The sequence below is a fragment of the Brassica napus genome, chromosome A3 (genome assembly GCF_020379485.1).
Source record: "Brassica napus cultivar Da-Ae chromosome A3, Da-Ae, whole genome shotgun sequence".
Classification (NCBI taxonomy): domain Eukaryota; kingdom Viridiplantae; phylum Streptophyta; class Magnoliopsida; order Brassicales; family Brassicaceae; genus Brassica; species Brassica napus.
In genome coordinates this window covers 15,858,474-15,873,175 of record NC_063436.1, presented here as the reverse complement: position 1 = coordinate 15,873,175, position 14,702 = coordinate 15,858,474, and the positions used below count along the sequence as shown (strand labels likewise).

At 30.4% G+C, this 14,702-nt stretch overlaps 2 protein-coding genes across 3 annotated transcripts; one reads left to right on the top strand and one right to left on the bottom strand.

Moving 5' to 3' along the window:
* Window positions 1-2,186: 2,186 nt before the first annotated feature.
* On the bottom strand, window positions 2,187-4,556 carry LOC106439087 (transcription factor MYB108-like). Of its 2 annotated transcripts, XM_048762380.1 has the most exons (4): window positions 4,118-4,556; window positions 3,261-3,390; window positions 2,654-3,065; window positions 2,187-2,520 (listed from the first exon to the last, which is right to left on the bottom strand). In XM_048762380.1, the coding sequence occupies exons 1-4, from the start codon at window positions 4,269-4,271 to the stop codon at window positions 2,404-2,406; spliced, it is 813 nt and encodes a 270-aa protein (XP_048618337.1). In that variant the 5' UTR covers window positions 4,272-4,556; the 3' UTR covers window positions 2,187-2,403. The 2 variants fall into 2 exon arrangements, with proteins under 2 accessions (XP_048618337.1, NP_001303033.1); NM_001316104.1 differs by having other exon boundaries at window positions 2,435-3,065; window positions 4,118-4,271.
* Window positions 4,557-12,069: 7,513 nt separating this feature from the next.
* On the top strand, window positions 12,070-14,457 carry LOC106439090 (pyruvate dehydrogenase (acetyl-transferring) kinase, mitochondrial). The gene is made up of 6 exons (XM_013880444.3): window positions 12,070-12,466; window positions 12,975-13,224; window positions 13,307-13,487; window positions 13,576-13,723; window positions 13,808-14,024; window positions 14,119-14,457. The coding sequence occupies exons 1-6, from the start codon at window positions 12,218-12,220 to the stop codon at window positions 14,175-14,177; spliced, it is 1,104 nt and encodes a 367-aa protein (XP_013735898.2). The 5' UTR covers window positions 12,070-12,217; the 3' UTR covers window positions 14,178-14,457.
* The last annotated feature ends 245 nt before the right edge of the window (window positions 14,458-14,702 follow it).

The window sequence follows — 14,702 nt, the reverse complement described above, 5'->3', positions numbered from 1 at the left end:
AAGCATATTCTCTTGCTGAAAATGTGGAAAAAAATGAATTCGTCAAATACAATGTATTTCGCTGGTTTCAGATTAGATATGGTATTGATAATAATATATGTAAAGCAAAAGTGAGACCCAGCACGTTGACGCCGACATGTAAGTCTTTGGACGGGTTGACCATGACCATTCAAAAAGATTATTGAGTCGGTCCTTCATTGTGCTAGCCTTCCCCAGCAATGGAATATTATCAACCCTAACGAATCATCGAGTGTTTTTTTTCTTTCTGTCATGTATATTCTGAATAGGGTTATGAAGAATATCCATCTCACACCGTTAGTTGATGACAAGTATTTAAAATACATTACTACCATATGAGCTAAAAGAATTAGAGTGAAGGTAGCTGTAAATATAGAAGCCAAGGATTTTACGAAATATTTTTAAAAACCGTGATTATTATAGTAATAATAATTTCGATGGGTAATATACTAACATTATATAATGTCAAATTTATATGTTACATGTTAGTGGTCTTGCCTTGGGTAGTTTAGGTTATATAGCTAGTTTTTTCGTGGCCTCTCAAGTCTCAGCGAAACTTTAACGTTTTTGTTGCAGAAAAATTATTTTAAAATATTGAATATTTATTGTGTGGTGTAAGAACAAAGTACGTAGCCACATACGAAAGTTGAAAAGTTTGCCTTCTGAAAAGTTAATAATAATTTCCTTTTTTTGTCTGAAACCACTATGTATTATGCTCCACACAAAGAAATGGAAAATATTGCATTCCAAAATCTTATGCTATGAGAAGCCAAGCACGTTGTGCAAACAACTAGTCCAATTTTCATCGATATATGTGTAGCTATCAGAACTAACTTAGTTCAACTAAGTCTTGGTAGCATCAAGATTTCAATCTATGAGTCATTTTGGATAAAGTTTGATAAAGATTTTGCTGGTGAATATAGATCTTCATATTTTGGGACCACTATGGATCTTGACCTGCCTTTTAGGCGTCGGCTTGCTTGCTCACTATACCATACCTCCTACGAAATTTCATTCTCTTAGCCGCCACAACCTTCTAAGTCTTCCCTCTCCTTCACTAGCTACTTTAATCACATGCCTTTTCTCAATTCCATCACGTGTCATATCCATAAGATGTGCAACATGTAAATCTTATGTAATACGTGTGTGAAATCAATATTTGAGTTTAGAAGATATTCCACTCGATAGGAAAAAATGAGGACAGCTTTAATGCTTAAAGGACCAAGTTGGTGTATAGAACTAAAACGACTTGGACTAAAGTTTTTTTAACGGCTCACACTTCATGTTTGATTGCAAGCTTACGTAGATACCGTATCCAATTAAACATTTATGTTAATTGGATTTCTTGTCAAAGTATATTATCCTGTTATCTTGATTCTCATCAATTTTGTTTAACTAGATTCATATTCCAACACAATAATGTATATAACTACACTCACAAGGGGCGTAGTGTTACTATTTACCACTGTTAATGGTGTGATCAAAGCAAGAAATGCATAGTGTAGTGGTTTGTTCGAGTGGATAGAATTAATTAGTTCATGTGGGTCAAGACGATTGATCCTTTAAGCAATAATATGTGTTGCAGAACACGGTTTTGTCTGGATAATGGTGCAACGGTCCGTACAATAATGCGGTTTCCAATAATTAATTAAGGCTTTTGGACATATTTAGTGGTGGGTTATCATCACTAATTTAGCATATATTTCAACAAACAATTAACTTTTCAATGAATAAAACTCATAGTATCCACCTTAAACGCAAAGCCTAGATCAGAGCCAACGATCATTCGCCAAGTGGTGTTAACATTCAAATTTTAAATGTTCTTTTGAACCCAAAGAAAGGCTTTCCCACACACTAACTCTTTTTCTTTCCATGTACATGCCCCATAGACTTACTTACCAAAAAGCAATAATAGTTTTTGGATTATATATCTTTTAAGAATATTTTCTGGTGTGTTGTTTTATTTGTTTGTGTCATATCTTGGGGTTAAGTACATAATAAGATGGAACCAATAATGAGCTTACGTCGTTGAGATATTAGTAATTAAATGAATAATGAATTATATGCTTCCATTGAGGAAATCACTCAATCTATAGTGTGAAAACAATTTCGATTATTTAAGTTTAAAGTATGTATAGCACTGATGACTTCTTTGTTATCTTAAAATAAATCATAAAATAATCTTCATCCATACTTATGAGTTATCCAGAAAATATCATTACAATCCCCACCCCAAAAAAAAACTAATCAAATTAAGCGATTTGTTAAACGCCCATGGTATATGATCAAGCTTGGAATAAAAAAGCTGATCATATATCATAATTAATTATCGTAAACACAGTCCTTATCCTTAATTACTCCCTTGAACAAATACCTTTTACATACTTAAAAGACTCTAGTGTGTTTTAATTTGTATTCAGAAGTCGTTATTATTGTTGAACTGTTGTTGCTGCTGACAAAACCAGAAGTCTTCATCACTTTCTCCAATGTTCCATAAACTCTCTGAAGAAGAAGAAACAACTTCATCAATATTTTCAAACCAGTGGAGGTTACTCTGCTCATGCGTAGCTGTTAAATCTTCGTCTAGTAATCCAGAATAATCGAAATAATTATCCGGTAACATTTGTGGACCCACCAAATTCTGATCCGGGTTCGGTTTTGGAGCGTTGTAGTAATCCGTCAAGTCTGACACCGGAGATACTGCCACGCTGGAGTTTTCCGGCGTGATATAATCGTTGTTGTTCATTACACCAAGTCGTTCTCCGATGAAGTTGTTATTGTTGTAATCATACGTCATGAATTCATTGTTGGAAGTTGTGATGCATGATGACGTAGTGGCTGATCCTGTGGTCGAGGTTAATGATGCGGCGGCAGATTGGATCCTCTCGACAAGCCGAGGCATCCACATATACTTCATCGTGTCTTTGAATTGTTGGCTGTTGACATCGCATTTAAGCTGTTTTGCATGTTTTTGCACTCGCGTTCTCCAATAGTTCTTGATCTCATTGTCTGTTCTTCCCGGTAGATACTGGGCGATTTTTGACCATCTATTCATTGTAAAACACACACACATACAAATTAAATTAACTGTTTTCAACTTTATTTGTGTGGAAAACGAACTTAAAACGATACCTATGTGATTTATTTTTTGAATGAAATACCTATGTGATTTAAGAGATCTTTATAGCTCATGAAATTAAACGATACAAAACAATACTACTGTTCAATCATTTAGAACGTACCGATTGCCCCAACGGGAATGAAGTTCGAGGATCAAGAGTTGTTCTTCGAGGGTAATGTTTCCACGGCAGACGTCAGGGCGGAGATAGTTTAACCACCGTAGTCTACAGCTTTTACCAGTTCGTTGGAGTCCTGTTTCAATGGCAAAAGTATATATGATGATTAATTTACCGGCCGGTCATGTTTACGTATTATGATGATTTTCATACGGAATAAACTCTTTAGAATAACGTCTCATATTTGGTAAAGTTATATAGAAACTCCCAACAACAAAAAGATGGACCGTATACTATACTATGATGCAAAATGCAAATTGTCCTAAAGGGTCTTTTTCTTCAAGCTTTCTTCCATTGAGTTAGTGCTCTCCCCATATAGATGATGATCATTAATTCCCATTAGTTCCTCTTTCTTTTTCACCTTTTTCAATAACCAAATTTGGATATTTTGTTCAAAACTGAGATAGTTGATAATTGAAACCCATTGCTAAAAACATCTCACTAAATTCATCAATATTTGATTTATTCGAATGAAATTATTTTTTGAAATAAGAAAGAGAAAAACAAAGAAACATGAGAGGTATGCACTTTTTTTGATTCATACCTATGAACTATGAAGGGTCTTTTCATCTATGAATAAAACTCTTTAAAAATGGAAAATGGGAAACCTAAAAAAAACAATCACACATCGTGATTGAATCATGAAAATGATTGAACATAAAGTGAACACATCAATTATGTTATGCAACTTGTCCTTGGGCTCTTTTAGCCAAAAGGATGCGCATAGAAGTAGAACATACATACACATATATATATATATATATATATATATATATATGAAATATACATGAAATGAATCATACCTGCACAACGAGAAAGAGAGTTCCATCGACCTTCTCCATGAGTAGCAATGTAATTGGTGAGCTTAAAGTCTTCTTCAGCTGTCCATGGACCTCTCTTCAGGTCTATTTCGTCTTCCATGTTGTTGTTCTTGAAGCTTCTTCCTTTCTCATCCATTGATGAACAGAAGAGACCCACAAAAAGGAGATTCTTGAGCTAAGAGATTGAGACTTTCTACCCTTTTTATGTGGTTTTGTGAAGAGAGAGAGATTGATATTTTTGGAGTTATTTGTAGATAGAGAAAGGATGAGTTATGGATGCACAAGAAAGTAAGAAGTTGTGGGTTTTATAGAAGAGAAAAGATGATAGTTTTCAATTTTTGTTTTTATTTTTAAAATTATTTGGAACAAGTGCGAAGAAGGGACTATACAGCCGTAATATAGGAACTGTGTTTTATTTATTTACTAGGTAATAACCCGCGCCTTGCGCGGGATGTGATTATTAGTTTCGTTATTTTTAATAAAAAGACATTAAATCTGTTTTATCTGGATATTAGTTTGGTTTTAAGTTTTTTTTTTGATGTTTAATGTTCTAAAATATAACTATTATTTTAAATTAATATTTATTTTAGTTTATTCGGTTAAAATGTTTGATTTTTTGGTTTTTTCCGGTAAAACTAAAAATTAATATTATTGGTTTATTTTCATGTTATGAATTTTAAACAATCGTCATGTCGAACCAATAGTTTCATATTATAGTTTCTAAACAGATAAATAGTTTGAAAAAAAAAATTATTAAGATAAATCATTTCACTACAATTTGGTCGGTAGTGAAAGAAGCATTAAAAAAAATATTTCAACTTTCAAAAAAATTAGATACTTCAGTTGCGGTGAATACTTAGTTACAATATGCTCACATCAAGGTGCACATGTATGTGTATGTAAAAAGTATATAAAAATAATTGACAAATATATAAAAATATAGTTAATTAATATTAAATAACATTTTTGTTCAGAATAATACATGAAAGATAAAATTAAAATTAGTTTAAAATAAAAAAGGCCTTGACATTAGTCAACTTTTTCATATAAATAAAATAAAATTGTATCTTTAAGTAGGGGTGGACACAGATGGAATATCTGGGTATTTGGAAGCATTCATGTCGATTCGATCTTTAGCCACCTAGATATTCGGTGACTCGGATATCCGAAATGTTTTAGAATTTTAAAGAATATCCGATTTGATCCGTAAATAAAATAAAATTTTAAAAATAATTGAAAATTTTAATAATAACATTTTATTACAAAAATAAAACATTATTTAACTTTTTAAATTCTAGTACCTAATATAATAAATTTAATTCATAAAAAATATTGTAAAACTGATATAAAGTATAATATATATAATGTATATATATAATTCTTTACATATATGTATATATATGCATATAACAGATCGAGTTAGATATATGTTCCTAAAAATATTGGTATTTGTGAATTGCTTTTTTTTATATTGTATTTTAGTATTTGATTTGTTTCGTAGAGTTTCGGATATCCAGATTTTTTGGTTCAAATCAAAACGGATAACGAATCAAATCAAAATTTATGAATATTTTGTGCTCAACTTTATCCGTAAACAATAAAAATAATATATATATAGTTTGGTTTTTGATTCTTTATCTATTTTTATTTGAACCGAAAAATCAAGAGTTTTATTGGAACCATTATGTGAGTTTTATATTAAAAAACGCAAAATACGTAGTGTGAACACATTTATGAATATAGTGTGAACGCGTTAGCATATTTATTATTAAATCATTGTGAAGCTGCCACGTGTCTATTATAGTGTGAATGCATTTATTACAATGTTTCTCTTTTAATATATAAGGAATTATTAAATACGTTCTAATTCTGTTTGTAAACTTTTTTAAAACTCAAACTCACTTTTTTTTATGTTTTAATATTGACGATGCATAAAAGGGAAACTACCGGTGAGATTTCAAGTTCGATCCTAAATATTTTGCAAAATCAATATATTGAATTAGTTTATTAACGAGGGATACTTCACATTTTAAGAAAATTATAAAAGTGAATACCTATAATTTATTATATAATTTTTTTTGGGACTAACATCTTTCAAATTAAAAACATAAACTATTACGAGATAAGACAAAGAGTCTTTATAGTAGTTGAAAAAATTGCATGAAACAAACTTTATTATATAATTAATTTTTTTTTGAAAAAAACTTTATTATATAATTTTTGATTCCTCTAATTTTGTATTTAAAATGATTGTGATTCATGTTAAGTTAATAGGAATTTATATACGTAGTGGCGGATTGTTAGCTTGCTAGGCTCTTTGCAGAGCTGATGATTCTTTAAAAAAAATATTTTACCGTAGCCTGGCTTGACAAACGTATATAACGTAATACACGATATTAATCGATAATTATTAAAAACAGAACCACTCTCTAAAAATACCTTCCGGCTTCCGCAGCCACGCTCGAAGCAACTATATTAATTATTGTGATTAGTTAAATATCATTCACTACAGTTTCTTGTACATTTAAGTACAAAATTCAAAGCTACAAGCATACGACGCCTAACTAATTACTAATGCATCAGCTTGTCAACTTGGTAATATATCAACTCGTTTTGCTTATCAAACCCAATGGTTTAATCTTTAAGATATAAGTGTAACAAGCGGTTTATTCATATACACGAATCACGATCGCCTAGTTAACTTTTTTTCTCAAATGGTTGCATTACATTAAACTTCAACCAAAACCATATAATACGAAACTGAACATAACGATCGCTTAGATGATGGTATATGAAAAATCTGATATTCTGCATTACCACAAAAACCAAATAGGAATATCTACTAATATGCACATTCTGAATTTGATGGCTATTAGGAACAGGATTTCTTCACTAAGGAACCGTAAGCCAGCGTTTTATAGTACCATGATGCAACATTGGCTTGGCAGGACCAGTAATTCTTAAGCTCCAACCTCGTTGTTTCTTTTCATATGTTTTTTTCATTCATATTGAAAGCATAAACCTCAGTTGTTGTCTGTAACATTTTTTTTTCTTTGTTGATATCAATTTAAAATTTCAGCAAAAAAATGCACATTCTGAATTTGATGGCTTTCATATTGTTTAGAAGACATTTAAACATTATTATAATTAAAGAACTTAGGTGGCACGTACATCACGTGTTGTCACTACAAAGTGAGGGAAGTGTAAATGACTTGATACACACTCACAAGTCACAACTATAAAACACACAGAATATAATTGAGACATATATGTAGAAATAATTAATTTGTCTTAGCTCCACACATGTCTTTCTTTAAGGGAACCACATCCTTCTTTAAATATTAGTCCTTGCTACCTTATGAACATAATATTACTCTTTCCTTTCTATTTGTGGTATCTAAGAATATGAAAATATTTTAGTTAGTCAAAAATCCTTAATTACTTTAGTTTCAATATAGAATCATTTTTGCAAGTTTCAAAAGTTAGGAAAAACTATGATATCTAAAACTTAGACAGTCAAATTGTTTTTTTTTGGGTACAAAACAACCAAATTGTTACTTATGGACGAATAAAATTTTATTACCAGCTATATCTCTGCCTATAAAAAAGCTATCTCTGACACAACTGATTGTGATGATCTGCATCCATAATATTTTTATTCTTAACATCCTTTACATCGGTCTCCAATTCGGGCTAAGTAGAAACGTGAAACTGTAAAGAACCTTTTAAATACCAGATAATATATTTTTATAAGAGAATTATCGCAGCCAATGGATTGGGCATATCAGCACGAGGCCACGTACACCCGAAAGACTGAAATATATCATTTTCTTGCAAGACTTGTAAGCCTTGATGTCTAATCATGATTGGTTGGTCGATATCATAATCTAACTAATGAAAATGATTAAAATAATTAAAATAAAGAGGTAATAATGTATACTTGGTTTTCATAAGTTATGTTATTAGGCCAAAATTTCTGAATCAATAAACAATGTGGCAACAAATTCCTGTGGGCATCATTAGTAGGCACAAATCCAAAGGAATCAGTTAGAACAACACAAGGACGCTCTCATACATCCATGTATATATCTTGTATAATAATTCATTAAAACGTTACACTTTTTCTTTGTAATTTCGCCGCAATTTAACATGTTATATGGTCAAGAATGTACTAAACAAGTCCAAGAAGTTTAATCATAGAGTAAGTAAAATGCTTTATCTATACAAACTAAGACGTAAGTACTTCAACAAAACCGAAACTAATGTGAAAATATAAAACTGCATATTTTGGAAGAAAAAATGAGAAGATAAATTTAACAAAACAACACTAGAAGAAATAGTTTAAAATGAAAACACGTTTGATCCTACAGTTTCCAGAGTGGCTCCTAAGAAAACCATGAATCTAGAATTCTAGATGAACCAAAATGAAAATTATGCGCTAGTCACGCTTATAAAAATCGGGATATGACTCAGTTGGACAAAAGGCCACAAAATAAGAAATCCCTTAATTTGGAATAAAAATGGTCTTGAAGAAAATGTAGGGACGTAGAATTCCATTATCAATTGATTTGAAGTGGACTAAATAAACGACTCCTTTGACAATTATATTACTTACTTTGAAAAAATATGTACTTTTCTCCTTTTTTACATTTTATTATTGCTATTTGAAATACACGACTATATGCGGATTTAAAAAATCAAATATCTTTCAAATCCGGTCTCTCTACAGTCTACATTACATTTTATCATGTTTTATTTGTGGCAACATTTTGGTATAGAGACACAATTAATACATAATTAGTACTTAGCAAATTCACAAAACCAAACAATATTCATGCCAAAACCAGTATGGAAACAATCGTAAACATACAATTAAGAATGACCAGGTGATGATAAAACTCACAATGTTGAAACCATGTTAAATTTTTTTTTGAAAGATCTGAGAATGTAATAAATCATCCAAGACAAATTCCTAAAACGTATATGTATCTATGACAGTGTTATTATTATGTACATGTATATATGAGGGTGGAAAATTGCATGTATAAATATCTACTACATTATTTTATGAACCAACCAAAATAAATTATTAAATATGTTTGACATACTTGACAAAAAAAAATATGTTTGACATACACGATAAGCATCCAAAAATATGATCATAATAATATACTCCTTTTATTTTTTGAAAATATGGGATGACTTATATTAAAGAGTTGGTAAGTACTAAACATGCATTGCATTAGTGAAATTTCTGGTTGGAAGCTTCTAATACTAATTAATCTCAAATTACTTTATATTACATTAAATTTATTGACCCACACCATGGAATGTTAAGTGTGAACGCAAATATGTGAAGTTATATATAATATGAGAGATAATTAAGCTAATGGAGAACATAAAATATTATTTAGGATTATAAAAAGCTTCAAACTTATATTCTAAACAATTTAATTTCCTCCAAAGTGGTGAACACAAGTGTTCCGTAAAGTATTATTATTCTTTTCATCTTTTCTCTAAAAGTTTGTTTAAAGACATACATTTTTCACTAACCTCATTTTATGTCACTTAAAATTGCTTTAATTTCTTTGGGTTGTTGCGTTATATATAAGTTTCTTCTAAAAATGATTTCTTATGTAAGATGACTATCAACAAAAATACTATGTAAAATGACTTTTGAAACAATTACAATGGAAGTGTGAAAGATCTCTTCAAATTAGTCACACAAACCATTCATGCCTTTTGGAATCTCTTTGTCTTTTTATTCAAATAGGAATTATATAACAATAGTTGATGTCGAAACTAACTTTGCATAAACGATTAACATGTGTGTATTTGTGCATCAATCGTCGGTAAAGATAACAAAAAACAAAGTAGTGTTAGTTTATTTATTGATATGTGAAACATTGGTCTTCAGTGACCATATGATAGATTCCACAAGTGAAATGGAATTCAGAAACAAATCCTCTAGCCCGAAGAGAAATAATAGAAAGATGGAGTGAAGTGAACAAGTCAAAGATGAACTCATGCACATGGAGAATGAACAACGTCTGAATATATTAAATGAGGTCAACGTGATATTAACAGTAGTTAGTGTAAAAAAAACAAATTAGCCATTGAAAGATTCACGAAGTTGGTGAGATAGATATTGAAGTCAAACACCAACTCGTTTGTTGTTTCAAAATAAACAACACTTACAAATTCCAACTTCTCTACTTGGAATGTTTATGAGTTTAGCCGAACACTAATTGCCTACAAAACTTGGCTACATGAAATTAATAATCTACTCATATGTTTCCTTAATGAATGTGATTTAAAAATACATTAGATTTTTATTTTAATAACTAATAATTTTTTTAAAAAATATTTGTATTTAATCTATCATACATTAAATAGTGGTATCTTATATATTAAAACAGAAGTCACAACCTTGATTCATGTGTGATTTTTTTTAAAAATAGACCTAATGGACCTATTCATAGAAATTCATATTACATTTTAGTTCAGATTAATAATAAATAGAAATTTTAAAATATTTTAATCATAATATCTTTTGATATCTTTTCATTTTAAATATAAATATATTTATTTTTAAATTCTAACAAATCTGTTTAAAAAGATTTTTACAAGATCTTCATTTTTGAAATTATATTTAAATATCTTTGCTAATTTTGAAATTAGTTTAAAATATTATTATACATTAATATATTCAGTTATATAAAATTAAAATTAAAAATCTATAATATTTTATTTATTATATAATCATAATCAATCATATTAAAATAAAATTATTATATTAAGCTAAATATAATAAAATTGTATTAAATTTATATATTTATTTATTTTATTTTCGTAATTATAAAATATTTATGTTTAAAAATAAAATTTAATATGTTGGTAAGATGGGTTTACATTATCAAACTATATAATACATGTATAAAAATTAACATGTATTTCTTTAAAGTTAATAATATAAAATCTTTGTAACTACTTTAATCATAATATATTTTCATTTTATATATAAGATATATTTATATATTATATTTTAAAATTTTAATAAATCTGTGTAAAAATATTTAAATAATAACTTAATGTATTTTAAGTTATCGTTTAAAAACGAAAATAAATAAATTATATCCTGTTTTATCTACTTTATAGTCATGATCATGTTAAAATATAATTATTATACTAAAATAAATATGATAAAATTATATTCAATTGATCAATTTATAAAATTTATTTTCATAAATATAAATTATTTATTTAAAATATAATATGATGATAGAACATCTTAAAATTAACAAACTATATAATACATGTCTAAAAATTAACATATCTTAGACTTTTATATATACAATAATAAATTATCTAATATTGGTAAAAAGAAATCCAGTTTTGAAAGACGGGTCAAAATTTAGCATAAATTAAATACAAAATAATTTTTAAATATATTTTTTCATTAATATATTAATTTGCTTAATAACTAAATGCAAATACAATAAGATAAATATATAATAAGAAGTGGTAATTACATACGGTTTAAACAATTAATTATAATATGTAAATTATAAAATTATTGTATTTGAAATAGTTATATAAATATTTATGTATTATGCTTTTAAAATGTTTTTTGGGTAATTTATCTCACAAAATAATCATGACAATTTAACCAAAATAGTTTTTTTTTTTTTTTTGAAAATTGTGTGTGCAATTCCCTTTTTACTTAACAACATAATGTTGACATATAAAAAAAAAGACTTTAATCTTGACCCAAAAGAATAATAATATAACAAAGACTTTAACCTCAAAAAAGGTAAATAATAATCTAAAATAATATTCCAGAATAACCAGAACCACACGATCACTCAATCCACTCGCTACAGTAAATCCTAATCCATTGAATTAGCGGGAAACACAACACAACCTTTCAGTAAATATCATTAATCAAAAATTACAAATTAAAAGAGTATTTATTATCATCTATCATGTGCCCATCTTAAACCCAATCCTCTCTGTTCTCTCGTTATCCAATCATCTTCGCGGGTTGATGATAACAGTGGAGTGCGACGGCGACGACGAAGGATGGCGGTGAAGAAGGCTAGCGAGATGTTTTCGAAGAGCTTGATCGAGGACGTTCACAGATGGGGATGCATGAAGCAGACGGGCGTGAGCCTCAGGTACATGATGGAGTTCGGTTCCACTCCCACTGAGAGAAACCTCCTGATCTCCGCGCAGTTTCTTCACAAGGAGCTTCCGATTCGGATCGCGAGGCGTGCGATCGAACTCGAGACGCTGCCTTATGGCCTCTCTGAGAAACCTGCCGTCTTGAAGGTACGCTTCGGAGGTTCCGGTTTATTCCGGTTTACGGTTTAGTTATTAGTGAGTGGGTCCATTGATTCTGGAGATCCTTAGAACCGTTTTGTTTGCGAGTGATTCCGTTCAGCTTTGTATGTAATTTATGTTAAGTTTTACGGACTTCCAACTCAAAACCAATTGACAATTACTAGTTGATTTAAGTGCTAGTGTTGTTTTTCAATACGATCTCTCGAGTTGATGGCTCTTATAGATCCATTTTTTGGACTGTGATAAACCATTTTTCGGCAGGTTCTACGGCTTCCAACTTAAAACTAATTGGCCATGAGTGGATTAGTCCAATTTTTTTAAATATATTATTGTTATCTATTTAAACTTCCGATGTGCGATCTCAACGGTCTCTGGAATGACATAAGATTTAGCAACTTTGACACCTAAATAATCTTAAAATATCTTTTTGTGGAGTGATGTATTGTGTTGAATTATTATCGCATTTTCATTCTAACTCTGCTGTTTTGTTTTGTAGGTGAGGGATTGGTATGTGGAGTCATTCAGGGACATGAGAGCGTTTCCTGAGATCAAGGATACTGCTGATGAGAAAGAGTTCACTCAGATGATTAAGGCTGTTAAAGTAAGGCACAACAACGTGGTTCCCATGATGGCTCTGGGTGTTAACCAGCTGAAGAAAGGAATGAAACTCTACGAAAAACTTGATGAGATTCATCAGTTTCTTGATCGCTTCTACTTGTCTCGTATAGGGATCCGTATGCTTATCGGTAAGACTTTGTTTTTTTTTTAATTACTCAACTGAAATATTATCGTTTGTGTTAATACTTGAGGTTATAATGAAATTCTCAGGGCAGCATGTTGAGTTGCATAATCCAAACCCACCACTTCACACTGTTGGTTACATACACACCAAGATGTCTCCTATGGAGGTGGCAAGGAATGCGAGTGAAGATGCAAGATCGATTTGTTTCAGAGAGTATGGCTCTGCTCCGGAAATAAACATATATGGCGATCCAAGTTTCACCTTTCCGTGAGTTCTTGTTATTTTCTTGGATTCATTCTCTAGCTTTTGTTTTCACATAGCCAACAATGTTCTTTTTTCTTACTCCTTTTCATAGGTATGTTCCGACCCATTTGCATCTTATGGTGTATGAGCTAGTTAAAAACTCTCTCCGTGCTGTCCAAGAGCGGTTTGTTGACTCTGATAGGGTTGCACCACCAATCCGTATCATTGTTGCTGATGGAATCGAAGATGTTACGATAAAGGTTTGTTGTTTTCCTCTCTGCTACGCCTTTCAACTTTCTGCTGCACCAGTTTGAGCCAATCGTTGTTGTGTGTTGATCTAATAGGTCTCAGATGAAGGTGGAGGTATACCGAGAAGCGGTCTCCCCAAAATATTCACTTACCTCTACAGCACTGCAAGAAACCCACTTGAAGAAGATGTGGACTTGGGAACCGCTGATGTTCCCCTGACTATGGCTGGTTATGGTTATGGTCTGCCTATTAGTCGCTTGTATGCTCGCTATTTTGGTGGAGATTTGCAGATCATATCCATGGAAGGATACGGTGAGTCTAATGCTTATTCAATTTCATATTTGAGATCATATCCATTTCATATTTGAGATCAACTTTGATGTATGTTTGTTGTTGACACGTGCAGGGACTGATGCTTACTTGCACTTGTCTCGTCTTGGAGACTCGCAGGAGCCTTTGCCATGAGAGTATCTCGCAAGTCAGGCTAGTGAAGAAAGGTTTGGCATATTGGTGGTAGATGAGGAATCTACTTTACTCAGTTTAATATGCTATTTTTAAGCTTGTACATACATTATTTCTCGCATTTATGATTTCTTTGATTATAAACACTCAGACATGGAGATTATCCAAGTGAGTTGATCTCATCTGGTTTGATTTGAGCTGATTCAGAACAGTTTATCCTTTGTTTGTTGCAACATTTCTCTTGTATCCGCAAGTAAAAAAAAAAGGTTAATTTTATTGGTAAGTTTAAATCTTGTTATTAATGTAAGTTCTTTCATTAATTATTAATTATTTTTATTGATTCTTAATGATTTGGAGTAGTTTATATTTTTTTATTATTAAATAGCAATATTTGTTATAAAAAGAAATATAAAAATCATTGAAAACTGCTGGGTTAAAAACTAGTAAAACATTTGAACAAAAAAAAACTAGTAAAACATGGACTTGTATTTTTTGTTTGGGTTGGGCCCAAGTAAAGATTTACCCAAA